Source organism: Budorcas taxicolor, chromosome 4 (genome assembly GCF_023091745.1).
Source record: "Budorcas taxicolor isolate Tak-1 chromosome 4, Takin1.1, whole genome shotgun sequence".
Classification (NCBI taxonomy): Eukaryota; Metazoa; Chordata; class Mammalia; order Artiodactyla; family Bovidae; genus Budorcas; species Budorcas taxicolor.
Window position 1 is genome coordinate 46,349,610 of NC_068913.1, and position 27,730 is coordinate 46,377,339.

General features: G+C 40.5%; 2 protein-coding genes across 7 annotated transcripts in view; one reads left to right on the forward strand and one right to left on the reverse strand.

Moving 5' to 3' along the window:
- ARMC10 (armadillo repeat containing 10) overlaps positions 1-12,053 on the forward strand; it is a 68,255-nt gene extending 56,202 nt beyond the window's left edge. The window contains exons 5-7 of one of the 3 annotated variants that reach the window (XM_052638664.1): positions 6,253-6,324; positions 7,189-7,416; positions 11,844-12,053. In XM_052638664.1, coding sequence (XP_052494624.1) covers positions 6,253-6,324; positions 7,189-7,416; positions 11,844-11,981 — 438 coding nt within the window. In that variant the 3' untranslated portion in view covers positions 11,982-12,053. Of the gene's footprint in view, positions 1-6,252; positions 6,325-7,188; positions 8,561-11,843 lie in introns of those variants that run through there. The other 2 variants (XM_052638665.1, XM_052638666.1) reach the window with 2 other exon arrangements.
- Positions 10,497-27,730, reverse strand: part of NAPEPLD (N-acyl phosphatidylethanolamine phospholipase D) — a 92,894-nt gene continuing 75,660 nt past the window's right edge. For all 4 annotated transcript variants that reach the window (XM_052638663.1, XM_052638660.1, XM_052638662.1 and 1 more), the window contains 3 exons: positions 18,725-19,368; positions 15,796-15,910; positions 10,497-11,416 (listed from right to left, as the gene is read on the reverse strand). In XM_052638663.1, the coding sequence (XP_052494623.1) occupies positions 11,288-11,416; positions 15,796-15,910; positions 18,725-19,368 (888 nt within the window). In that variant the 3' untranslated portion in view covers positions 10,497-11,287. The remainder of the gene's footprint in view (positions 11,417-15,795; positions 15,911-18,724; positions 19,369-27,730) is intronic.

Below are 27,730 nucleotides of genomic sequence, written 5' to 3' on the forward strand. Positions count from 1 at the left end.
CTTTCTAAATTCCATATATATGTGTTAGTATACTCTATTGGTGTTTTTCTTTCTGTCTTATTTCACTCTGTATAATAGGCTCCAGTTTCATCCACCTCATTAGAACTGATTCAAATGCATTCTTTTTAATGGCTGAGTAATATTCCATTGTGTATATCTACCACAGCTTTCTTATCCATTCATCTGCTGATGGACATCTAGGTAGCTTCCATGTCCTGGCTATTATAAACAGTGCTGCAATGAACATTGGAGTACATGTGTCTCTTTCAATTCTGGTTTCCTCGGTGTGTATGCCCAGCAGTGGGATTGCTGGGTCGTATGGCAGTTCTATTTCCAGTTTTTAAAGGAATTTCCACACTGTTCTCCGTAGTGGCTGTACTAGTTTGCATTCCCACCAACAGTGTAAGAGGGTTCTCTTTTCTCTGCACCCTCTCCAGCATTTATTGCTTGTAGACTTTTGGATAGCAGCCATTCTGACTGGTGTGAGATGGTACCTCATTGTGGTTTTGATTTGCATTTCTCTGACAATGAGTGATGTTGAGCATCTTTTCATTTGTTTGTTAGCCATCTGTAAGTCTTCTTTGGAGAACTGTCTGTTTAGTTCTTTGGCCCATTTTTTGATTGGGCCATTTATTTTTCTGGAATTGAGCTGCAGGAGCTGCTTGTGTATTTTTGAGATTCTTTGTCAGTTGTTTCATTTGCTATTATTTTCTCCCATTCTGAAGGCTGTCTTTTCACCTTGCTTATAGTTTCCGTTGTTGTGCAAAAGCTTTTATGTTTAATTAGGTCCCATTTGTTTATTTTCGCTTTTATTTCCAATACACTGGGAGGTGGGTCATAGAGGATCCTGCTTTATGTCGGAGACTGTTTTGCCTGTTTTCCTCTAGGAGTTTTATAGTTTCTGGTCTTACGTTTAGATCTTTAATCCATTTTGAGTTTATTTTTGTGTATGGTGTTAGAAAGTGTTCTACTTTCATTCTTTTGTAAGTGGTGGTTTTCCCAGCACCACTTGTTAAAGAGATTGTCTTTTCTCCATTGTATATTCTTGCCTCCTTTGTCAAATATAAGTCCATAGTGCGTGGATTTATCTCTGGGCTTTCTGTTTTGTTCCATTGATCTATATTTCTTGTCTTTGTGCCAGCACCATACTGTCCTGATGACTGTGGCTTTGTAGTATAGTCGAAGTCAGGCAGGTTGATTCCTCCAGGTCCATTCTTCTTTCTCAAGATGCTTTGGCTATTTGAGGTTTTTTGTATTTCCATACTAATTGTGAAATTATTCGTTCTAGTTCTCTGAAAAATACTGTTGGTAGCTTGATAGGAATTGCATTGAATCTATAGATTGCTTTGGGTAGTATACTCACTTTCACTATATTGATTCTTCCAATCCATGAACACAGTATATTTCTGCATCTATTTGTGTAATCTTTGATTTCTTTCATCAGTGTTTTATAGTTTTCTATATGTAGGTCTTTTGTATCTTTAGGTAGATTTATTCCTAAGTATTTTATTCTTTTCATTGCAGTGGTGAATGGAATTGTTTCCTTAATTTCTGTTTTCTCATTGTTAATGTATAGGAATGCAAGGGATTTCTGTGTGTTAATTTTATATTCTGCCGCTTTGCTATATTCATTAATTAGCTCTAGTAATTTTCTGGTGGTGTCTTTAGGGTTTTCTATGTAGAAGATCAGGTCATCTGCAACAGTGAGAGTTTTACTACTTCTTTTCCAATCTGGATTCCTTTTATTTCTTTTTCTTCTCTAATTGCTGTGGCTAAAACTTCCAAAACTATGTTAAATAGTAGTAGTGAGAGTGGGCAACCTTGTCTTGTGCCTGACTCTAGGGGAAATGCTTTCAATTTTTCACCATTGAGGATGTTTGCTGTGGGTTTATCATATATGGGTTTTATTATGTTGAGGTTTGTTCCTTCTATGCCTGCTTTTTGGAGGGTTTTTGTCATAAAAGGATGTTGAATTTTGTCAAAGGCTTTTTCTGCATCTATTGAGATAATCGTATGGTTTTTATCTTTCAGTTTGTTAATGTGGTGTATCACATTATCACATTAACATGATTGATTTGTGAATACTGAAGAATCCTTGCATCCCTGGGATAAAGCCCACTTGGTCATGATGTATGATGCATCTGTCTTTTAAAATTATAGTTTTCTCTGGATCTATGTCCAGGAATGGGATTGCTGGGTCCTATGATACTTCTCCGTTTAGTTTTTAATGAACCTTTGTCCTGTTCTCTGTGGATTTACTGACTTTCAGTCACACCAACAGTATAGTAGGATTCCCTTTTCTCCACACCCTCTCTGGCATTTATTGTAGGTTTTTTTGATGATGACCATTCTGAACTGTGTGATGTCACACTGTACTTTTGATTTACAGTTCTGTAATAACTTAGAAATGCTGAGCACTTTTCATGTGCTTAATGGCCATCTCTATGTCTTTGAAGAAATGTTCATCTAAATCTTGTGCCCCTATTTGATTGGGTTGTTTCTGATACTGAGGTGCATAAGCTGTTTGTATGTTTTGGAGATAAATCCCTCATGGGTGTCTTTGTTTGCAAATATTAGTTACATTCTAAGGGTTGTCTGTTCGTTGTATTTATGTTTTCCTCTGCTGTGCCAATGCTTTTGAGTGGAATTAGGTCCCATTATTTTTATTTTTCATGATTCTAAGAGGTGAATCAAAAAAGAACTTTCTGAAATTTATATCAAAGCATGTTCTGCCTGTATTTTCCTCAAGAGCTCTATAGCATTCATCCTTTTGTTGAGGTCTTTAATATGTTTGGAGTTTATTTTTCTGTATGTTAGTGAATATTCTAATTTCATTCCCCTTTTCATTTATTAAACAACCTGCACACTGTTCTTCATCGTGGCTGTTACTAATTTACCTTCTCACCACAGTTGCAGGGAGGTTTTCATTTTTCCACACCGTTTCCAGCATTCTCTTTTGGACAATGGCCACTGTGAATGGTGTGAGGAAATCTGTTTGTAGTTTTGATTTGCACTTCTCTAATATTTAGCAAAATTGACATCTTTTCTTTTTTTTGTAAACAAGGTGAGTGAAACAGCACTTGAAATTGGGTTCTTGAGCATCTGCCCTGTTTTGAAATCTTTTCTGATGTCATACCCCAGGATGTATCTTGAGGGCAGGTGTTTTTCTTGACTGCCCCTTGTGAATATTAATTGTCCATCAGCACAGGTTTTTACAGTTTCCCTTAGGGCAAAGAGCCACAAGGTGACAGCATTTCTTCGTGGTACCTTTCCCCCCACCACCCATTTTTCTTTTTCATTGGTGTAGAGTTGATTTTCAGTGTTGTGTTTGTTTTAGGTGTACAGGATTCAGTTGTATAGACCTGAATCCTCTTTTCTGGGTTCTTTTCTCATATAGATTATTAGTGTGTGCAGTATTGTTCACTGTGCTATTCAGTAGCTCCTTTTTATCTAGTCAATATACATTAGTGTATATATGTTAATAATGAGTGATGTTCTGTATCTCTTGATGTGCTTATATTTTATGAAGTGTAAATAAAATTCACCTCTTGAAATTGGCTCCTTTAAAGTCTGCCCTGTTTTCAATTCTCTATTGTTGATTTACCCCAGGGCATTTCTCGAGAACAGGTATAGAACCCTGTAGGCCTTGTGAAGATTAAATACCACTCAACTCTGTTGTTAATGTTGTTGATCTAAACAGGCCCAACTGTGGTTCTTTAAAGCAACTAGAGCCTCAGTCAAAGTCCTGACTCAGTGTTGAATTATAAAGTGGAGCGTATGACAGCACAGACTGAAAGCTTGTCTCCATCCTTGTTATTTTTAAATTCACTTTTATTTCTTACTGTACTAACATCGATACACAAGGTAATGAGTGCTGTAGGTATACAAAATGTATTTTCAGTTTTGTGTATATACATATCGATTCACAATCGAATTTTTTCCCCATATAGCTTATTAGTGTTGAACTCCCTTATTATACCTGTCTTTGTTGATAATCTATTTCATATAGAGTGATTATATCTGTTACATCTAAACTGTATAATTTATCCCTTTCCCCTTCTCATTTAGTATGTTTGTTAACTCACATCTGCTTATGTTTCCTCAAGTAATCTGTGTATTTTTAGACTCCACTTTTAAGTGATATTTGATATTTGTATTTTTCTGATTCTGACTTTCTTCACTTCTTTAATTATCCCCTAGTTTTATCTATGTTCCTGAAAATCACAATAATTCATTCTTTCTCTTGGCTGAGTTGTATTGTATTGTGTACACGTGCCACTTCTTTATCCATTCCTCTCCATGAACCTTTTGTTTGCTTCCATTTGTTGGATGTGAAAAACTCTTGTCCAGTGCATACTTGGCTGCATGAGACTTCAAAATCTGGTTTTCTCCTCAAATACCCTTTGGGGTGCTTGTGCATGAATTTTGTCTGAAGTTTCTTTCAGACACATATCCAGGAGTGGGACTCCAGATCAGATGTAGCTCTGCTTACTTTTTTGAGAAACCTCCGTAGTGTCTTCCCTCGTGGCTGTCACCAGGTTACTGTCTAAGCAACAGGCGAGGAGGGTTCCTTTTCACCCCGCCCTCCCTGCCAGTTGTTGTGGAGAGTTTTTAATGATGGCCACTGACTGGTGCAAGGTGATCCTTCATTGTAGTGACAATTTGCATTTTTCTACTAATGAGTGATGGTGAGCATCCTCTTATGTGTTTCATTTCTTAAAAGAATGTTGTGAGTAAAACTTAACTCCTGAAGTGGCTGGAAATTTGAGCCTATTTGGAATTTTCTTTTGATTGCTTACCACAACACATTTCTCCAGGGCAGGTTTCATTAATAGCTCTGCAGGCCTTGCAATAATAGAATTCCCCTCAGCCCAGGTTTTTCCAGTTGTAATTATGGTAAGTGTCCACACGGCGGCAGCATATCCTCTTTACCCAGCAATGGTTCCATAGGGCAAGGAGATTAGGGAAAGTCCTGCTCCTTAAAAAAACTAGGAGTGCATATTGTACACCTATGACTGATTCATGTTGATGTTTGACAGGAAACAATAAAATTCTGAAAAGCAGTTTTCCTAAAATTAAAAAGAAAACTAGGAATAAAACCACCATATAACCCAACAGTCCCATGTTGGGCACATACCCTGTGGAAAGCATAACTGAAATGCAGCATTATTTACAATAGCTCCAACATGGAAGCAACCTACATGTCTATCAACAGATGGCTAAAGCAGCTGTGGTACATACGTACAATGGAATATTAGCCATAAACAAACACACTGAGTTCATTCTAATGAGGTGGGTGAACCTAGAGCCTATTATACAGAGAGAAGTCAGAAAGAGAAAAGTATCATATATTAACACATGCATATGGAATCTAGAAAGATGGTACTGATGAACCTATTTGCAGGGGAGCTATGAAGATGCAGAAACAGAGAACAGATGTGTGGACACAGTGTGGAGAAGAGAGAGTGGATGAATAGAGAGTAGCATTGAAAACATATACGTTATCATATGTAAACTAGATAGCCAGTGGGAATTGACTGTATGATGCAGAGAGCTCAAACCCAGTGCTCTGATGAGCTAGAGGGGGTGGGGCGGGAGGTTCAAGACGGAGAAGCCATGTGTATACCTATGGCTGATTCATGTTGGTGTATGGCAGAAACCAACGTAACATTGTAAAGGAATTATCCTCCAATTAAAAATGAAGTGCCAAAAAAAGAATGCAAGTAGTCCAGTGTAAGTCGTTAACATGTTTTTGCTGATTATATCATTGTCTGTTTAAAAGATTGTAAAACTTTTCATATAACAGTATGCACCAGGAATCACAGAAAGCTAGTAAAAAGCACTTATTGTAACTGTTCATAACCAAACTTTCCCTACATTTTCATACTTTAAGTAGAAATAAACTGAAGTTTGAGAGATGGCTTTTTTATTCCAAAGATCACATTTTACATACCAGTAATCATAATAAAGATTATTTACATAACATGTTAAAGTTACCCTGTGTTAGGTATTTGTGTGGGCCAGTGGTGGGAAGTAAAGACATTCACTATTTTCTCCCTATCAGTATAATTGAAAAACTAAGCTTTTTAAGTAAAATGAATTGAGAAGACTTCGTGGAATGGAGAGAATTTGAATCTGACCTTGAAGAATAGGCAGGACTTTAAAATATGGACATGGTTGGGAGACAGCATGTCACGTAGAGAAAATCCACACTTGGTTGTCTGAAATAATCTGATATTTTTCTTGTTTCAGGTTCAAGTTTTGAAGCTGCTTTTGAATTTGTCTGAAAATCCAGCCATGACAGATCAACTTCTTGATGCCCAGGTAAGCACCTGCACATTTGTGCTGTCTATACATCAGTTTGGACAGACAGATCCAGAAGGGAAGGATTTATCCCAAAGTATGAACGGGAATTCTCCCTGAGGAGCGATATTAGAGGTGGTTTTCCCTTCTGTTTTGGTTCTCTTTGCCTATATGAATTACCTCAATTTTCTGTAATGACCATATTTTACTTCTGAAAACTGTTTTGGGAAGGTCTCCCTAGTAGTAATAAATGGTAATTTTTATGCCTCTGTTCACTTTGGGGTACTTATCACACCTTTTCTACTTGACCTATTAATGCTCAGTGTATATCAGTATCCAGAGACAATAGTATTCACGGAGGCACCACCATGCGCCTGATGCCCAGCTGAGTGCTAGGATATACCAGTGAGTACAGCATGACGTGGTGCTTGTTGGCTTGCGCTTACAGTGTAGGTAGAGGAGACAGAAAATGTAAGAAATGAGCAAGATAATTAAAAGCTGTGGTATTCTAAAGGAAGCATAGTTTGTACTATGATAGAATATCCTACAGAAAAAGGACCCTGTTTTATTATTCATCTGCTCAGCCCTTATACCTGGTGCCTTGAATTAATGAGTTTCCATGATGACTATATATGATGGATCTTAAAGAGGAAAAATGACTACATTCTAGGATTGCAAGAAAATAGTATTTTTAAGCTAAGACACAAAACCTCCCGTTTCCTTTGGTATATGACACAGGGGTGCTGAAGGTTTTACACATTTATGTTATGCTGTCTCAGGGATAGATTTCTGCAACAGGATTTTTTAAAATGTGTTCAGTACATGTGAAGAGACCCATGGAAAATGTTTTCGTATATTTTTAATTCTCATTGTTTCCTATTTCAGGTGGACTCATCATTCCTTTCACTTCTTGATGGCCATGTACCAAAGGAGATTCTTCTTCGAGCTCTCACACTGCTTCAGAACATAACAAACTGCCTCAGCGAAGAGCGCCGTTTAGCTACACAGCCAGCTTTCCCTGCAGGTTCACTGTTTTCCCTGTTGTATGGAAAAGAATGTGCCCAGAAAATGAAAGCTTTAGTTCATCACCATGATGCCGACGTGAAGGAAAAGGTAACAATGATACCAAAATTCTAATTGGTTGGTCATAGTTTTCCAAAGAGTAATGCAGTCCAGAATTAATACACAGAGATTTCTCATTTTTTACCTTCCTCACAAAGAGATTCTTTTAACTGCTGAATTTAAATAGTAAATATCATGTACTGTAAATACATTTCATCTTCAACACAGCTACACCTTGCCATGATCTTCTGGTTTGTTTTGGACCATTTTATTGATACCAAATGAATATCAATTTCGGCTTGTTCTGAAACTGTTTTTATTTTGCTTTTTGCTAAGCTACTTCAGCTATTCCCTCTACATGGAGCGACAGTGACCTTTTGTGTGTAAGCTCCCCTTCCCTTGTCCAGAGGGATTTGCAGTTACTCCACCGGGACAGCGACACTGTTTCCTAACTGCCCTAGGAAGGGCCTTGTTCTTCTAGTAGCAATGAGATCCTGTGCTCCAAAGGCCACCTGCCACTCAGGTCTGTTCTAATCATAGAATCTACTTTTAGTCCATGAAAACTTGCAACTGTTAGGAAAAATGTTTCCTAATACCTACTCCTGTTTACTGTGTATAACATACTGGTATCAATCAAAACAGAATGCTTGTCATTCACGTGTAGGCCTTTTGGTACATCTAGAAGGAAACCCAGTCTCCTGAGAGTAGGATTGGAGAGCGAGGAAACGGCTTTTCTTTGTACAGGAGCTTAGTCTATCCAGTGTTTAAAATTTATGCTCAGAGTAAGAAATTAATAGGTTTTTTTTTTTAAGTAGAAAAAAGTGGCAAGATTATTTTCTCCCTTTAAGTGAAAAGTTTTATTCATTAATTTTCATGTTTTACATAACTAAAATTAAAGATAAAAATTCTCAGCAGTTATTTTAAATAGTATCTTTGTCCCATAAGCTACTGTAACAATTTGCTATATTTGACTTCCCCTTCTCCACCCCACATCCCCATGTTTTGTAATATTCAAGTTCATGACCACCACCATGCTGTTATTAAGTAAATCAGTTTGCAAGCAGAAGGTTTCCTATTCATATATTTAAGGCAAGAGTACTTTGAATTTCATTTCTAAATATATAGATTTCCATAGGAAGTTTACAGATCCTCAAACAGAAAAATGTGCTTTCTCAGGGTTATACAGATACAGAAATAAAACGGGAGAAATATTTTTTACAGTAGCAAACATTCAGTATATGATGAAAATTCTCAACTAGCTGTACATTATGAGCGCTAAGAATCATTTTCAGTGATGCAAACGTAAGTGTTACTTCCCTGAAAGGCACATTTCTTTATAACAGTTTTGCGTAGTCTTCCTCATTTAATGAAAATATATATTCAAAATGTACACACATTAAAAATCAAGATTAGATTTTAATGTGCTGTAGCAGCACTGAATTCTAAAACTCCATCTATTCTTTTCCTTGAACAAATAACATTTCCTGGAGATCAGAGCATTGAGTCTGAAATGTCAAACTGCTAGAGAAAATTGGCAGGGGGGAGTCATTTTAACTATCTAGAAAGAATTACACAGTGAAAATGCACAATTAGATCTTTACCTTTGTAGGTCAGGGCACATCTTACTTTTTTAGGTGGTCCTATTTGACGGCCCTACCCTCTTGGGCAGTGAGTATCAAAGTGTTCCTCCGACCACAGGAGAAATGAATTTCAATAAAATCTTACATATTGGTATGGATGCTGGCTAATCAAAGAGAAAAATGAAATTGACTTAGAGGATGAGACAATTAAACGAGGGAACAGAGGGGATTTGTCTAATTTTTCAAAATCTGACTTTGCACATAAAACCCTTCAAAATGTAGATAGGAAAGATGAAGCTCAATGTACTTAAGGAACAAAATGCCAAAGTGGAAAGAATGCTAATGTTGATAAAAATTAAACCGTGGCGGAAGCCTAGAAAAATGAGGCTGGTCCATTTAAAGTGCTTGGAGACCCTCAGTTAAACAATACATGTGAAAACAAAGTTAACATTAAGGCCCTCAGCAGAAACAATAACTAAGCAAGAGGTGCATGGCTTGCTTCACAGAGATGCGGCAAGAGATGAATTTCCAGTCTGGCCTGCAAGTGAGGAAGGCAACCACAGAGCACTGGCTAGGATTAGGGCGACACGGGCCAGAGCCACTGACCAATAAGCCTGACGCCCGGACTCCTGTCTGCTGGCGAAGTAGTCCTTCCGAGTCAAAGTGTGGTCTGTTTTTTTTTCCTTCTGAAGGTTTATTTTAGGGGGAAATTTTATGTGCTTTACTGCCCTCAAATCATATACATTCTCCTGTATTATACACATTTCCCCTTAACAGATTTGCTGCGTCCTTGTAGCTAGAAATACTGAAATTTTTATAAAGATTATTTACATTTATTTTGGCTATAGCTGCAAATTTACAAAATGCAGGAGATAAAGTTGTCAGGCCTCAATGTTTTACTGCCCCTGCCCCTATATATGCTTGAATACATCAAAATATATCAAAAGCAGTTGCCTGTTTTCCACGTTCAAATCTACCTATCTGTAGTAGGCAGTGTATTTTCAAAGTGCTTTAAAAGAAAACAAACCGGTGACTATTATTTGTTCAGGTTTGGAGGTAGGTGGGAGTCATCCTCTTGTTGCATGTGAGGACACTGAGGCACACAGAGTCCACGGCAGAAGCAGGACTGAAGTTCAGAGTGAGTGGCCAACATGCATGTATTACAGGGCACTGCCTGGGTAGCATTTGGTGTAGAAAAACCTGTACTTTGATTATTTTGTACGAATAAAATTAACTTTACTGAGACTCGACCAGGAAGACAGAACAGGCTTCTGCTCGGCTCTCCCCCTTAGGAAGGGTCACAGTCACCAAGTGCCTGCAGAGCCCATCTACGACTAAATCCCTGTCTCTTTTTAACCACTAACATCCCACACTGGCTTAATACAAGTAGAACCATGCTTAAGGATCATTTGATATAAAAATATAAGACCTCACACTCATGTAAAACATAGAATACTTAAAAATCTCGCTGACATTGATGAGTTTGAGCTAAGAAACCAGGAAAAAAAAAAAATGAGTATATATACATAGAGAGGAGATGAAATAGGGGAAAAAAAAAATCCAAAGTATATGGTCTATCAACATATAAGATGTACATTTGTGTTTTTAAATTATTTCCTTGCAGCTATATTTGTGCTGAGCAGGAATGACTTTTAAATTAAAAGTAGAAAATTTCATAAGTCATGTCTCATAACCACACTTCCCAGCTCAGAGGGCTTCTGCCATAAGGATTGTAGATGTGCCATAGAACATACTGTTCCTCTCTTTAAAAAATTGTCCTTACAAATGGTAACTTAGCCAAAACTCCTATGTTTTTATGTTTAAAAAAATGAATCACTTACCATTTGGTATAATCTTAATAGAGTACACATTGCTATAAGCATATGGGAATCAATGTCATCATTTACTCTGTGACTATAAAAAAATGTTTTTCTGTGCAGGCCTCTAAGAAAATCTAGGTAGGTATATAGCCTTGACTTACCTTGCAGAAGGCCCCTAAGAATAAAAAAAGAGAAGTGAGTTTTTAAAAGCAGTTTTTCATAACCTCAAAACTCTACCATGAAAGTAGAATGCTTTAGTTTAAAAAAAAAAAACCATTGCAGTGTTTGTGTCACTGAGACAGGACCTTAAATAATGAGTTGGTTAATGTGGATTTTAATGACCCACCTCTGAACTCTTATATGGACCAGCAATCATATTAGTATCAGGTGATAACAGAACATAAACCTATAGAAGTAGTTTCCAAATGTAAAGAATCATAATAATCATGAATTTCTTACTTAGTCTTTTCACATGTATATCAAACGATGCCTTTTTCATGAAAAGCTCTTATTATGTTCATATTACTCAACGTCTTCATCATCAGTATTAAGGTGTCTTGATTCGCCGTGCTTCAGGACAAAAAAATCCTCAGTCTTAAGTCCATATCTTTCTAGAGCTTCACGTAGTTTCACTGGAGGCTCTAAATAATGCTGGCAAAGCGCAGAGAAACAAAAATGGAAAAAGATTAAGCACACCTGTATTTGAGGGGACAGTTCAAACAAGATTTCAACTAAAATAATCAACATAGCCCACTTAAATATCTTTCCGTTTCATTGAAAGATTATCTATGAGTCAGTCACTTTCTAATATATAATCATTGTTGATATAAGTGTCACACGTATCAATTTATCTAACACCATGTATGCCAACTTTGGTACCGACTTAGATTGAACATAGACTGCATGAACTCTGATCACTATTTTCCCTACATGAAATTCCAGTCTAAACGGAACCAGTGCTAAAGAATTGTTACCAATATTGGGGGAGAATACAGAAACAGATTATAAGGAAGAGCATCTGTGTGTAAGCAAACTCTAGAGACGATATTTTTGGCTGCAGAAGGGCTGTCATCCCCAGGCCCCTGCCAGACACTACTTCTGTAGCCTGAGACGTGGAGAGGGAGCTGGAGAAGATTTGACCAGTGGAGTTTCATGGTGTTTCCTCACCTTTTCACAGCTAAAAAGAAAAAAAAAAGTGAAGATAGCACACTACTGAAGGATGTTTCAACCTACTCAAATGTTTTCCAGATAAATTAAAACCAACTGAATGTGTTATATATTAAAGTAAAAGGTATAAAAGATAATCATTTCACCAGTTATTTCTCTTTTGAGTTAAATCTGTACATTGGATAGTGGCTATTTTATATCAAATAAAGGGGAAAAAAACAGCTGTTACAGAAAAGGTTTGTTTTTTCCATTTCAATCATAAAAGCTGTAAAATGTGAAAGTTAAAGCAGGAGTAAAAATCACCCGGTCTCTTCTCTGATCGCCGGCAGAAAGTCCGCTGCTGCCCTTCAGTCGGTAGTGTCTTGTGAGTACCTGGAATAGCCAGGTCAGGGAGCCAAATAAGAGCACTGGCCTTCCTGGAGCTTACATCCCAATACACAGACAGGTAAGAAGTGAACAAGCAAGTATTGGGGTGGGTGATATGTTCTGGGGACAAAATAGTATCAGAGGTGGAGGTTTAATTTTAAATGCAACCACCTAAGAAGTCCTCCTGGAGATGGCAACACTTGAACAAACACCTGACGGAGCAGACTGCAGGGGCCTTTATAGGCGACCATCAGAATCACCATGGCTTTGACCTGGGGCGGCGGGGGGGCGGGTCTCCTGGAAGAGAAGTGTCCTGATCTGATTTAGGGGTAAAGGTCGCTGCCCTCTGCAGTGTGGAGAACAGACAGCAAGGGGCAGTGTGGCACTGGTGAACGGGATAAGCAGCGGGCAGAGTCCAGATATAGTCTGACAGGTGAGCTGACTGCATTTGGAGAAAGCGGGAGAGAGGATATACACAGCAGAGATTTTAGCCTGAGGAGCTGGAAGGAGAATTTTGCCATTTGCTGAGATATAAGAGAAACAAGTTTGAGGAAAGAGCAGGAAGTTTAGGATGAAGCTTTTTAACCTTTAGTATGAAGTTTTTGTAACCTGATGGACATCCAAGTGGAGAAAAGTAGGTAAACGTGGATTGTAGGGAAAAACCTAGGTTAGAGAGCTTACAGCGCATAGATCGTGTTTAAAGCCATGAGACTGTTGAGATTCCCCCAGGGAGTAAACAGCTAGAGAAGAGAAGGGGCCCCTGGACTATGGAGTCCTAACATTCTCACTGCTGGGAGGGAGAGGAGGAACCAGCCACAGACTACGAAGGGCCAGCCAGTGATGCAGTAGGAAAACCAGGCAAGTTTTCTGTGGTTTCGGATGTACAGATCTGCTAACAGTTACTGGCCACACTCAAGTTTTTTCCTCCCTGCTTGCTCGCTCCTAGGTTTATCGCTGTGTTCAGAGAGGTGTTGCCACTGTCTGCTGAGAAACTGAGGTTAACTAAGCATTTGTTATCCTGTATTCCTAGAAATAGCCACTTATTAAGGTTAGCTGATAACAGAAATCTACTGTTAGTCTTTTCTTTGCACATAGGAGATTGCTGATCTATCACCAGTATAATATAACTTTAATAGCCCAAGTCAAGAAGCTTTCCTTTGCAAAATTGTTTTTAAGAGATTTCAAAATGAAACTCTTCCCCACTTCCCCCATGTTCTACAACTCTCAGCCAATAAAACACTTACACAATTATCTCACACTAATAATTTCTTTCCTAAACTGTAACTTTAGTTATAAGCTATAATTTGGTATGGATTTTGATGTTGCACTGTCTGTGAGTTTCTTCACAGGTCAGTTCTTGGCTGCTTCAACCATCTGGAAGATAACTTGAGAAGTAGGCAAGAAAACTATTTTAGTGCAGGCACTATAGTCCTGCAGGGAAGACAGAAATGCCCCATAGCCCTGGACCAAACAATATGCATTAATCAAGAGAGTAGATTAGACATAAATATGAGTAAGTGGTGAAAGATCCCAGCAGTCTGGAGCCACTAAAGGCCAGGCACCAGCCCCAGAAAACTCAAACTGTTCCCTTTCTAAGATATAAGATACTCAAAATAGAGACCCTGGACATTTAAGAAGTTAACATATATTATGTAGTGCCTACCGTTTGTCTCCACCAAAACTAGTGACTTAAATGCTTAAATACATGTAAGAAATTCACTCAACGTTCCTCAGATAAAATATATGTACAGTGACCTCTGATTTAAGTGTTGCCAAGTCAAGGATACCCTTAAGCTGCTTATACTGTAGTAAGCAGTTATTACAACTATTTACATGCAGATCATTTTAAACTGTCTGCAAAGCATAGGCTAAACATCCTCCCCACAAATTCTTTAAAATTTATTTAGCAAACTCGCAGTCGTCAGATTTACACAACTAATGTCAAAAAGACTAAATGATTTTGTATCTTATGTTTCATTAAGAAGTAAAGATGAAGGTTAGATTTTTAACAGGAGTAAGACTGAATAATACAGTAACTCTTAAAGACTGTGGTTTTTCTCTCCTCTCCTCAAGTTCCCATCTCAGTCAAGAGCATAACCATCTTCCCAATTACTCAAGTTAAAAATCTAGGTCTCATCTTTGACTCTTCTGTTTGCAGGGTTAAATAAAATACTATTACTTCATCTAAGGTGCTGAAATATATATGGAACATAAATAAGCATGCTGCTAAGTCACTTCAGTCGTGTTCGACTCTGTGCAACCTACCAGGCTCCCCCACTTATATCTAAATTTATATACATATGGAATGCACCCACACATGGAATAAGACACTGCCACTAAGTATAGCAGTAAACCTGTGTACTCGGGTTTCTCCAAGGACACAGAAACCCATACTCTCCTTCACCCTCCCTATGCCCATGGTCGTTCAGCTGTTGATTCTGCTGTGTCCTCCCAACAGTGTAGTTCAGGACAGTAGCAGTGCAGAGTGGGAATTCTGATGGGAGGGAGTAGACGGGGCAGGCAGTGTATTAATTATGGAATAAGATGCAACCAGGGAGAAGGCAGGCCAGAAAAGGACAGAGAGAGGGACTGCTTAAAAAGCAGAGGACTCCTTGCAGAGAGGCGCTGGAATGTGGAAGGTGCCACAGAGAGCAAGGAGAAGCAGCCCAGTTCACTTGTCCGTTCCTAAGTTTTGCTTAGGACAGGCCCTGGCTCCAGGAGAGGAGAGAAAGCTTTTTGCTAAGCTTCTGTTTGATCCCACAACTCTGCCTAGTAGCAGAGTTCTAGGTCCCGGGTACCTTATAGGAAAATGAAGTCTTCTCTACTAGTCTAGGAATAAAACCACCATTTACTTACCCCAGTGCCTGGCACACAGCAGACACAGAATCAGTGTTTACTGGACGAATAACACTTCGGAAAAGTTCCAAGCTGTCCAGCCTCACTTTCCCTGCTGCTCTTGGTAGCATTCGCACTCTGGCTGAACTCACTGCTCACCATCTCCATGTCCACACTTCCCTCCTCTTGAGATGCCTTCTTCCTTACCTTCTCACAGCCAAGTTTAAATGTCATCTCTTCCATGAAGCTCTCTCTGACCCCTTCAATCAGTAACAGTCCCTGACTCTGAGAACCCTTTATCTGTCCCACTTTTTATAACACTTACTTTTAGAGTAATTCCGTACATATCTTGTATCTTCCATTAAATAAAAGCCTGCCTTGAGAGGAATGACATGATTCATTTTTCTGTTTCCTAAGACCACACATATTTTTGGTTATATAAATAATTCACAAGACCCCATGCAATGAAGAGGTTTTTTTTACTGTATATAAATATTGTTTTACTAATTAATAATTTACCATCGTAATTCACGTTGATGACTGTGATGACCACACAGGTTCAGATTCTAGTCTGGTTTCTGAACACACTGCCAGGTACTCTGATGCCTGAATCCTATCCTGTCAGACACACAATGAGTTACTGTGACCACAGTCGTACTTACCTCACTTGCTAAGGCAAAAGTTCCCCAGTGAATTGCCACAGACTTCTTTGCCTGAACATCAGTGTGAATCTTTACAGCCTCTTCTGGGTCTACATGCTGGTACTTCATAAACCACCTTAGAAAACAGTAATTTATTAAATATGGCCTTTGAAATATACACTAAATTCTAACTACTGCTTCATCAACCTTTAAGATTCTACACAGGAGTAAGTCACAGTAGTCAAAACCATCTCCCTCAGACCACTAAAATATTTTTTGTATAAACTGCTATACAGTAGGTAAGTCTCAAGCAAAACTCCCCTTTGACTACTAAGGTTTTGTTCCACATGTATTTTCATTTTACTGAGGATTTATTCTGAAGAAATGTCTTCTCTTAAAAAGATATCTTGCAGTCTTGGTATTAATCAAAGAAGTGGAATAATGGGTAACAAATTAAAAATCAAAACTTCAGTTGCAAAATAACCTGAATAACTTACAGAAACCATTTTTAACATGCTAAAGTGAACAGCAAACAAAAATTACTGTATAATTTGTAATGTCAGGAGCAAAAATAAATCCAATTACTAATCAAGGATTTAATTAAACATCATACAACCAAAGATGAAGTGTGTGGTTTGGTAAGTAAAAAGGGGACTTCGGGGCACTGGACAGAGTGTAGGAATGCTAACTGGCTGCCTCACACCTGGGAAGAGCAGAGCTCTGGAGACAGGGGGCCTGGGCATGAACCCTGGCTCTACCGATTCCTGGGAGTGCCTTGGCAGCCACTTCAAATTCTCCAGCTTGCATTGTGTTTGTCTGCGAAATAGTAGCTATTCCCACTTCACAGAGGGGTTGTGAGCATTAAACAAGACAGAGTTTATTCAAAGCATCAAATACAGCACCGACTTAGTTGACAAAACCATCACTTTCAGGACGAAGAATTATTTCTGATAAGTAAAATGTACTATCTATAAGTAAATCCGTTGCTTTCCCAGCCACCACTTTAGAAAAACAACAGTGTCTTCACATTATTTATATCCTGGGTCTGCTACTGTCAGCTGATGCCGCAGTTCAAACTAAGCAATCTGGCTCCAGCAGGGAGCTGCTCTGGTTTTTAGAGACATTATGGAAGAGCCAGTCTATCTGCAGCAGCACAAGGGGTGTTATCGATGGTGAGGAAGGAGCTGCAGGGCTCAGGACAGAGCCCTGTGTTCTGCTCAGCAGAGGACAGAGGCACTTGCTCTGCTGCATCTCCTGACTCTCAGAAGTCAGGGCAGCTGAAGACAGTTCCTGCTGGTTCTACTGTAGAAGTCAGATGTTTCTACTGATTTTCTGAAACTTGTACTTCAAAAAAATACACACACTCCTTTCTACCTTCATGTTTGTCTGAAATAAATTTAAAATGTTCACTCCGCTATAAAAATTAAAAACGTAAAATCCTACCTGACTTGGATAGGAAACTTGACAGGGGATCCCAGATGTAAGGATGAAAACATTCTAAGATCACTGAAAATCATTTTGGGTGTAATCGTCTTGCATTTATAGACTACTTTGAAATGTTGCTGATAACATTATTTCTAAAACTTTAGTACTGACCAGATAGCTGGATTGCAGAGTAGAGGCTACCATGATTTAATTATTTAGAGCAAATACTGTCCCCTCCCCAATCCTTCTCCCATCTTAGGAACAAGACAGTTGGAGTGCAAGCAGGAGGGGAATTATATGAGTGCATTTGTGTACTTAGGCCGTACACATTGTATCATCACCCATATATAGGACATATGTATCTTGCTACATATGAAAACTTATTTTCAGTTACATATAAGAAGTATTCTAATATACTAAGAAGATATATTGAATAAGGATCAATACCATATAAAACTGATGTGTAAACACGTTGATATTCTGAGAGATTTCACAGAATTCAGAAGTGTGTGGAAAAGGGAAATTCTGGCAATGTTACTGGTTCATAATAGTTTTTAATAAGGTACAACTATCTAGTTCCTTAAATGAAGAAACTAGGGGGAAAAAGGGAGAAATAATGGTTTCGATGAACTTAAAAAAAAGTTTTAAGTATAACAAAATCAGGACAAATGATCAGATTCGCTCAGTTCATCTGTGTCAGTGTTCTTCTCTTTGCAGGACGGCCTAAATAAAATGCCATCCCACATACCATTCTGTCTGCATACATGACCCACACAAGCACCTTAGAAAAGAAAACATTTTCAAAATTAGCCCTTATCTCATTATTTTCAGTGTTTATTTTCTCTTCATGTGTACATATCAACCATAGTCCCCTGAAATCTAACCAAGTTCTTTGAAATCACTTCTTTTTTTCTTTAAATAGTGTTAAGGAAAAGATAGGCAGTGGATGGGTCTCAAATGCTAGGGAGACCTTTATCTGCTCTGAAGTCAGGTGATGAGCGCAGAGGTTGGAAGGCCAGTGAAGCCATCAGTCGTGAAACTGTGTCTTGACCTGACTGACTTCACTGCTGACTGAAGTGAGACCATCGCCAGGGAATGATGCTAAAGGCCAAATCCTTGCTTTTTCGGCCCTCAACACAGGGCAGGGAATGGGGGCAGTCCAGTCATGGAGCAAAAGGTGGTTCTTTCTACAAGGAGAGTATCTTCCATGTGAAAGGCAAAGCTGGGGTCAGATTTGGTTATCGGCTGATGGGTTTAACTTTAGTCGGAATAGTACATGAACTTTGTGCTAGGTATAGTAATTCTTTAAACTGTGGTGTTTTTTCTTGGCAATATAATTTCTGATTTTGAATAATTTAACTGATATGACTAATTAAAATGTTCTAAAACTGAGTCTGACGCACAAGCCCCTACCCAATGTATAACAAAGACCACCCATAAAATCACAAATTACATGTATCGTGGCTACTTTGAGCCCAGTTGATTTACCATTTAGCAGGACTGCTTTCTCTGGACATCTACATACCTTGGTTCATACGCTCCAATGGGAATAGCTGCAAGGTCAAAAGGGCCAAATCTTTTTCCTATCTCTTCAAAAGCAGAGCAATAACCAGTATCTCCTGCAAAAAAAAATCGGTTCCAAGGCCCCAAGACAGACCAGCTGCCCCAGAGAACCTTGTTGTCATCCATCAGAGTCCTTTTACACCAGTGCTGGGAAGGCGTGAACACAAAGGTGACCTTGTCATGTCCGGGGACACAGTTCTCCTCCCACCAGTCCAGCTCGATCACATTCTCACAGCCGCACTTCTGCATCCAGTCCAGGAGCCCCAAGGGCACAAACCATCTCAGCTCGTTACCGAATCGCTCATTGAGAGCGATGACAGAACTGTAGTCCAGGTGGTCGTAGTGGTTGTGGCTGACAAGGACTGCGTCTATGCGGGGCAGCTCGTCGACGGTGCATGGGGCACGACGAAACCGCTTGGGACCCACGCGCTGGGATGGGGAGGCCCGAGCACTGAAGATGGGGTCTGTGAGCAAGATGAGCTCGTCCATTTCCACCATCACTGTCGCATGTCCCAGCCATGTGACTCTTAAGCCAGCTTCCCTCACTCCAGCTTCTTCAGGGTCATCAATAAAATATGGCTTAAGTATCGGGAGTTCTTTATCAAGCTATGTGTACAAAGAAAGGCAGCAGTTAATTTAAAAACAAACAAGGTATATATCATGATGAGCACATTTTGACCTAAATTATAGAGAGAAGGGTTATTTGAGAAGAACTGAAGTCATTTGATAATTTTTTTTTTCTTTTGGTTTTCTACTGAAAATGCATACTTCTTTCTGAATCAGACACAGTAATCACTATACAGTAATGTAAGATCTTACTCACAAATACAACTGACAAAGGGAAAATTAAATTGAAAACTTTTGAGTACTGCTGACTTTACTAAATACTTGTAAAGGCTCTCTTCTGTAAGTGCCAGCAGCTGACTGACCTAGATGCCGTTCTTTTGCTCAACGAATGCAAAACTGCCTCAGGAGGTCAGCCTCTAGACATAGTCAAGAAAACCTTTGACGACATAAGTGCAGATCCTGGATCTCTCATGAACCTAACTTTCTGAGTGAAGACTGATCACTGCTGGACAATCACACGCAAAGATGATTCTCCTCATTTTCCTTTGAAGTTTTCTACCACTAATCAAACCAAAGTGAAAGGTGGTCCTGATGTGATAAGATGATCACTTTTGGGCGTAAGCAGGTGTGAACCAATAACTTATTCTACATTTAATCCTTGGGTTAAGCAACAAGAAGCTGTGCTTTAGGGTCATGCATGCATGCACGCTGTCACTTCAGTCATGTCTGACTCTTTGCGACCCTGTGGACAGTAGCCCGCCAGGCTCCTCTGTCCATGGGATTCTCCAGGCATGAATACTGGAGTGGGTTGCCATTTCCTTGTCCAGGGGATCTCTCCAACCCAGGGACTGAACCCGCATGTCCAGCAGCTCCTGCACTACAGATGAGTTCTTTACCGCTGAGCCGCCAGGGGAGCTCGTTTTAGGGTCATATTCCTGGGTTCTATAAAACTTTCACAAACTGCGCTTTGCTGTTCTGCCACTGAGCTGCACTGAGGTCTCCCAGGAAGCCACTCGTGAAACTTGCCAAGTATGTCCCATGAGGCTGTCTTTAGAACTGGGTACCCACTCAACCTCCACCCCACCTTCCCACTCACCCCAGAAACATTTCTCTCAATTCCCTGTACCAGGAAAAGCTCTTCTTTTCCAGAGCAATTTATTCATTTGATTGTCACTGGGAGAAAATTCATGCTTCAATGTTTGCTTGGACTAGGAAGTTCAGAGTAAAGGCTGAAGCTGTGCCATCCACGTGCAGGATGGAACAGGGAAGGACACTTCGGCAGGGAGTGATGGAAAAGGTTTCTGTCCTAACTTAATCTTGAAACTTTACTGTTCTACCCTAATTGTCCACTTCCTCTTCTATGTTTATCGATCTGTCCAACCACTATGAGAACAGTATAAAGAGTCCTTAAGAAAACTAAGAACTACCATACGACCCACCAGTCCCCCTGCAGGGCATACACCCCAAGGAAACCAGAACTGAAAAAGACACATGTACGCCAGTGTTCACTGCAGCACTATTTGCAATAGCTAGGATGTGGAAGCAACCTAGCTGTCCTTTGAGAGATGAATGGATAAGGAATTTATAGTAACATACAAAATGGAACGTTACTCAGTTAAAAAGACCATGCATTTCAGTCAGTTCTAATGAGGTGGAAGAACTTAAAGCCTATTATACAGAGTTAAGTAAGTCAGACAGAGAAAGACCGTATGTTAAACAGACCGTGTACCATATATTCCATATATATGGAATCCTGAAAGACAGTACCAACGATCCTCCGTACAGGGCAGCAAAGGAAACACAGATGGAAAGTAGACAGACTTTGGACTCAGTGCAGGAAGGCAAGGCTGGGGTCATCTATTAGAGCAGCACTGAAACATACATTATAACTTGTAAAATACATGACCACTGCAGGGTAATGTGTGAAGCACGGAAAGCAAAGCTGGTGCTCTGTGAAAACCTGCAGGGACAGGCTGGAGCAGGAGGTGCGAGTGGGGTTCAGGATGGAGGGGACACACATGCCTATGGCCAATTCACAATGATGTCTGGCCAAAAAAAAAAAATCAGAATATTTTAAACTAATTTTCCTCCAAGTAAAATGAATAAACTTTTAAAACACACAAACTAAGAGGAACACACCAGCACTCAACAGGATAAAAATGCCACTGGTAACTGCAATGGGGGATCGCCTTGGAACAGTCAAGAGTGTCCACTATTAAAAACTGTATGATCCATCCTAGAAAGGAGCTGCTTAAAAGGAAACATGCTAGCCATATTCTCCAAAGGGAAACCAGTAAAGCTACTAAAGGAGGACACTATGAAGGTTCTGTGAATGGTAAGCACACCTACATTTGATCTGTATTCACACCCCTGGGCTTATATCCGAAAGAAACACTAATTAAAAAAAAAAAATATATATATATATATATATATATGCACGTCACATTCACTGCAACATGCTGTCCACACCTGGAAGCCAGCAACAAACTGGCCATCAGCACAGGATGGTTCAGGAAGACGGGGTACATAGAAGGGAAAATTATTCAGCCATGAAACTCAATGAAATCAGACATTTGCAACAAAAACTCTCACATGACCAAAGATGAATGATAAACCGTCCTAGAATACCATATAACCTGCAAGTGCTATCTAACCAAAGGTACAAACACATCAATTTCTAAAGGGAAACAGACTCACAAACATAGAAAAGAAAATTAGGGTACCGAAAGGGAAATGCTGGGAGGAAAGAAGAAACAATCTATTTGGAATTAACACCTACATACTGACGGATCTAAATCAGTAAGAAACCTGGCCCAGCTGGCTGGCACAGAGAAACTTCTTCACACTGGAATAACCTATTTGGGACAAGACTCCAAAAAACACTAGGTGTACACATTATGATATGTGAATCGAGACGCTTGTCCCCAAAGCATACACAACAGCGTTAATCAACACTAGTCCCACATGAACGAGAAATGAAACGACAATCTACAGCGGAAAGAAGCTGACTCAATTCCCCACATGCCTGGCTCCTCAGGCCTAGTATTTCATCCCTGGAGCCTGAGCTGGCTGTATCCTAATGCTGCACAGTCACGGGGCCCAGGGAGCTGGGAGGCATGTGGGTAAGAGAGTGTCCCCCTTGGAACTGTCGTGCCTGGAACCTCGGGATGGGACCAGACTGTCCTGATAGAGGAGGGTCACTAGACAAGGAAGGTAAGCAAGGGCTGGAAAAACATGACTGACTCTGGGCTGCAAGCTTTGCAGCATCACCTGGCTTCCATATACCCTGGGGCTCCAGGATCCCCACAGAAGCCTCCTTCCGTGGAGACCCAAGCCCAGGAGATAGAAGCCTCAGCCCCAATCCTTGGCATAAGCTGACATCTGTTCAGAGTAAAGGGTATCATTAAAAACTCTACACATATAGTAAATGCTGGGGAAGGTGTGGGGAAAAGGAATCCTCCTAGCCTTCTGCTCAGAAGGTAAACTGGTAATAGCCACCAGAGGACACCATGCAGGTTTCTTAAAAAACTAATTATTGCTACATTTGATCTGTAATCATACATCTGTGCTTATATCAGAATGAAACTGTAATAAGAAATTCGTTCACCTGAAGTTCCAGGGCCCAGCTGTTTATCATCAAACAGATATAAGAGGAAGACATCAAATGGATATAAAAGGGGGCACTCAGCCATGACACACAGTGAAGTAAGCACAGGTGAACAGTGGACAGGGAAGCACTCACACAACCAGCAGCAAGTCAGAAAAAGAGCGCTAGCATACGCAGTCACCCCAAGAAGGATCTAAAAACTGACACAAAAACACCAATTTGTAAAACAGACACAGACTCACAGGCTTAAAAAAAGAAATTTAGGGTTACCAAAGGGGAAAGCTGGGAGAGAGAAATAACCTTGCAGTTTGGGATGAACATCTGTACACTGACAGGTATAAAATAGGGAAAAAAATCTGGATCTACTGTCTAGCACAGGGAACTCTTCCCAACACTGTGGAGTAACTTACATGAGACAACAGTCTGATAAAGACTAGATGTACACCTCAGTGAACTGAATCAAGCTGCTTCACACCCAAAACAAACGTGGCAGTGTTAATCAACTCTATTCCAACATTAACTAAAAAACGACAATCTAAAAGGGAAAGAAACGCGATCTCAGATCAGACGTGGCGACCCGCTGAATTTAAGCATATTAGTCAGCGGAGGAAAAGAAACTAACCAGTATTCCCTCAGTAACGGCGAGTGAACAGGGAAGAGCCCAGCGCCGAATCCCCGCCCCGCGGTGGGGCGCGGGACATGTGGCGTACGGAAGACCCACTCCCCGCCGCCGCTCGTGGGGGGCCCAAGTCCTTCTGATCGAGGCCCCCAAAAAAAATAAATAAAAGGGAAAGAAAGTGAAGTTGCTCAGTCATGTGTGACTCTGTGACCCCATGGACTGTCGCCCGCCAGGCTCCTCCATCCATGGGGTTCTCTAGGCAAGAATACTGGAATGCATTGCCATTTCCTTTTCCAGGGGATCTTCCCAACCCAGGGATCAAACCCAGGTCTTCCACGCTGCAGGCAGACTCGACCATCTGAGTCACCAGGGAATCTCAAAAGGGAAAAAAGCTGACTTTATTCCCCACATGCCTGGCTGCTTGGGGCTGGTGTTTCATCCCTGGTATCTGAAGCTGGATCCTAAGGCAGGACTCATGGGGCTCAGGGAGCTGGAAAGGGTGCACCAAGAAAGCAACCCCCTTGGACCTGTGGTGCCGGGAAACTCGGGCTGGGACCAGACTGTCTTGATGCAGGAGGGCCATCCAACAAGTAAGCTAAGTGCATGGAAAACAAGTCAGACCTCCTGGGATGCAAGAGCTTTGAAAAGTCAGCTAGATTCTACGTCTCCTGGTGCTCGGGCACCACACCTCCGGTCTCCTTCCTTGGAGACCCCACCACAGAGGACAGCAACCTCAGCACCCATCCTTGACATAAGCTGAGATGTGTCCCAGGGTCAAGGGTAAGGGGTGGAAGAATTGAGACAGCATCTCCTCTGGCACCCGGGGTTCCCAGGAACAACCCAGGAGCAGGTCTCACCCTGGTCGTCCTGTTCCCTGTACAACCAGTGCCTGGAATGAGCAAATACTGCTGCCTGGTAACAACTGGGAAACTAGTGCTGAGGTGGATTGCCACATAAGACCTGCGGAGCTTTTCATGAAACCTCCCCTAGAGAAATGTACTGGTAGGTAATGAGGAGAAAACACAATAGAGGGTGAATTTCAGGATACGCAAGGAGGTAAATTTTAGTCACAAGGTTCTATCGGGGGTGGAGGGGGGGATGCCTAGGAGCACCTCCATAGCTCATTAGTAGAGAAATGCAAATTCTAACGACAAGATTATGGAAGTTCCTTAAAAAATAATTAGAGCTAAATTATCTGTAATCCCATTCCTGGGCACATACCTGAAAGAAACTATAAAATTTCTACACCTGAAAATTCACTGCAACACGATTTCAATAGCCCAGACTTGGAACTCAAGACCAAACTGTCCATCACCAAAGAGATGCATAAGGAAGGCAGGGTCCATACATACAAGGGAATATTACTCAGCCATGAAACAGAATGAATCAGACCATTTACAACGACAGTGATGCACCTGGAAAAGCTCATTCTATGAGAAGCAAGTCAGATAAGGACCAATAGCATATGAAAGCACCTCCACGACCCATCTAAAAACTGATACAAATCCATCAATTTGTAAAACAGACTCACATCTCAGTATTTCTGAATCAAGGTGCTTTACACCTAAAACAAACATAACCATATTAATCAACTCTACTTCAACATGGGAACCCCATGAACAGCATGAAAAGGCAAAAAGATATGACACTGAAAGATGAGCACCGCCCCCCCCAGGTCAGCACGTGTCCAATATGCTCCTGGGGAAGAGCGGAGAAATAGCTCCAGAAAGAATGAAGAGGCTGAGCCAAAGTAGAAACGATGCCCAGTTGTGGATGTGTCTGGTGGTGAAAGTAAAGTCGAATGCTGTTAAGAACAATATTGCACAGGAACCTAGAATGTTAGGTCCATGAATCAAGGTAAATTGGAAGTGGTCAAACAGCAGATGGCAAGAGTGAACATCGACATTTTAGGAATCAGTGAACTAAAATGGACTGGAATGGGCGAATTTAATTCAGATGACCGTTATATCTACTATCGTGGGCAAAAATCCCTTAGAAGAAATGAAGTAGCCCTCATAGTCAACAAGAGTCCTGAAAGCAGTACTTGGGTGCAATCTCAAAAATGACAGAATGATCTTGGTTCGTTTCCAAGGCAAACCACTCAACATCACAGTAATCCAAGTCTATACCCCAACTATGGATGCCGAAGAAGCTGAAGTTGAACGGTTCTATGAAGACCTACAAGACCTTCCAGAACTAACACCAAAAAAAGATGTCCTTTTCATCAGAAGAGATTGGAATGCAAAAGCAGGAAGTCAAAAGATAACTGGAGTAACAGGCAAGTTTAGCCTTGGAGTACAAAATGAAGCAGGGCAAAGGCTAACAGTTTGCCAAGAGAACACACTGGTCATAGCAAATACCCTCTTCCAACAACACAAGAGATGACTCAACACATGGATATCACCATATGGTCAGTACCAAAATCTGATTATATTCTTTGCAGCTAAAGGTGAAGAACATTTATACAGTCAGCAAAAACAAGCCCTGAAATAACTGTGGCTCAGATCATGAGCTCCTTATTGCAAAATTCAGACTTAAACTGAAGAAAGGAGGGAAAACCACTAGGGCTTCAGGTATCACCTAAATCAAACCCCTTATGATTATACAGTGGAAGTGACCAATAGATTTAAGGGGTTAGATCTGGTAGACAGAGTGCCTGAACGTAACACTGTACAGGAGGCAGTGACACAAACCATGCCCAAGAAAAAACACTGCAGTAAAGCAAAATGCTTGTCTGAGGAGGCCTTACAAATAGCTGAGCAAAGAAGAGAAGTGACAGGCAAAGGGGAACGGGAAAGATACACCCAACTAAGAATAGCAAAGAGAGGTAAGAAAGTGTTCTTAAGAGAACAATGCAAAGAAATAGAGGAAAACAATCGAATGGGAAAGACTAGCGATCTCTTCCGGAGAAGGCAATGGCATCCCACTCCAGTACTCTTGCCTGGAAAATCCCATGGGTGGAGGAGCCTGGAAGGCTGCAATCCATGGGGTCGCTAAGGGTTGGACACGACTGAGAGTCTTCACTTTTCACTTTCATGCATTGGAGAAGGAAATTGCAACCCACTCCAGTGTTCTTGCCTGGAGAATCCCAGGGACAGGGGGAATGGTGGGCTGCCATCTATGGGGTCGCACAGAGTTGGACACGACTGAAGCGACTTAGCAGCAGCAGCAGCAGCAGCGATCTCTTCAAGAAAATTAGAGATACCAAGGAACATTTCATGCAAAGACGGGCACAATAAAAGACAAAAATGGTATAGACCTAACAGAAGCAGAAGAGATTAAGGGGTTGGGAAGAATACACAGAAGAACCGTACAAAAAAGATCTTAATGACCTGGATAACCAAGATAGTGCAGTCACTTAGAGCCAGACATCATGGAGTGTGAAATCAAATGGGCCTTAGGTAGCATTACTACGAACAAAGCTAATGGAGGTAATGCAATTCTAGCTGAGCTTTTTTCCTAAAAGATGATGCTGTTAAAGCGCTACACTCAATATGCCAGCAAATTTGGAAAACTTAGCAGTAGCCTCAGGACTGAAAAAGGCAAGTTTTCATTCCAATCCCAAAGAAGGGCAATCCCAAAGAATGTTCAAACTACAACACAATTGTGCTCATTTCATGTATTAGCAAGGTAATGCTTGAAATCCTTCAAGCTAGGCTTCAACAGTACATGAAACAAGAACTTGCAGATGTACAAGCTGGATTTAGAAAAGTCAGAGGAATCAGAGATCAAATTGCCAACATCTGCTGGATTATAGAAAAAGCAAGGGAATTCCAGAAAAACGTCTACTTCTGTTTCACTGACCACGCTAAAGCCTTTGATTGTGGAGATCACAACAAACTGTGGAAAATTCTTAAAGAGATGGGAATACCAGACCACCTTACCTGCCTCCTGAGAAACCTGTATGCAGATCAAGAAGCAACAGAACTGGACATGGAACAACAGACTAGTTCAAAATTAGGAGATGAATACATTAATGCTGTATATTGTCACCCTGCTTATTTAATTTCTACACAGAGTACATCATGCAAAATGCCAGGCTGTATGAAGCATAAGCTGGAATCAAGATTGCTAGGGGAAATATCAACAATCTCAGATATGCAGATGACACCACCCTTTTGGCAAAAAGTGAAGAGGAACTAAAGACCCTCTTGATGAAGGTGAAAGAGTAGAGT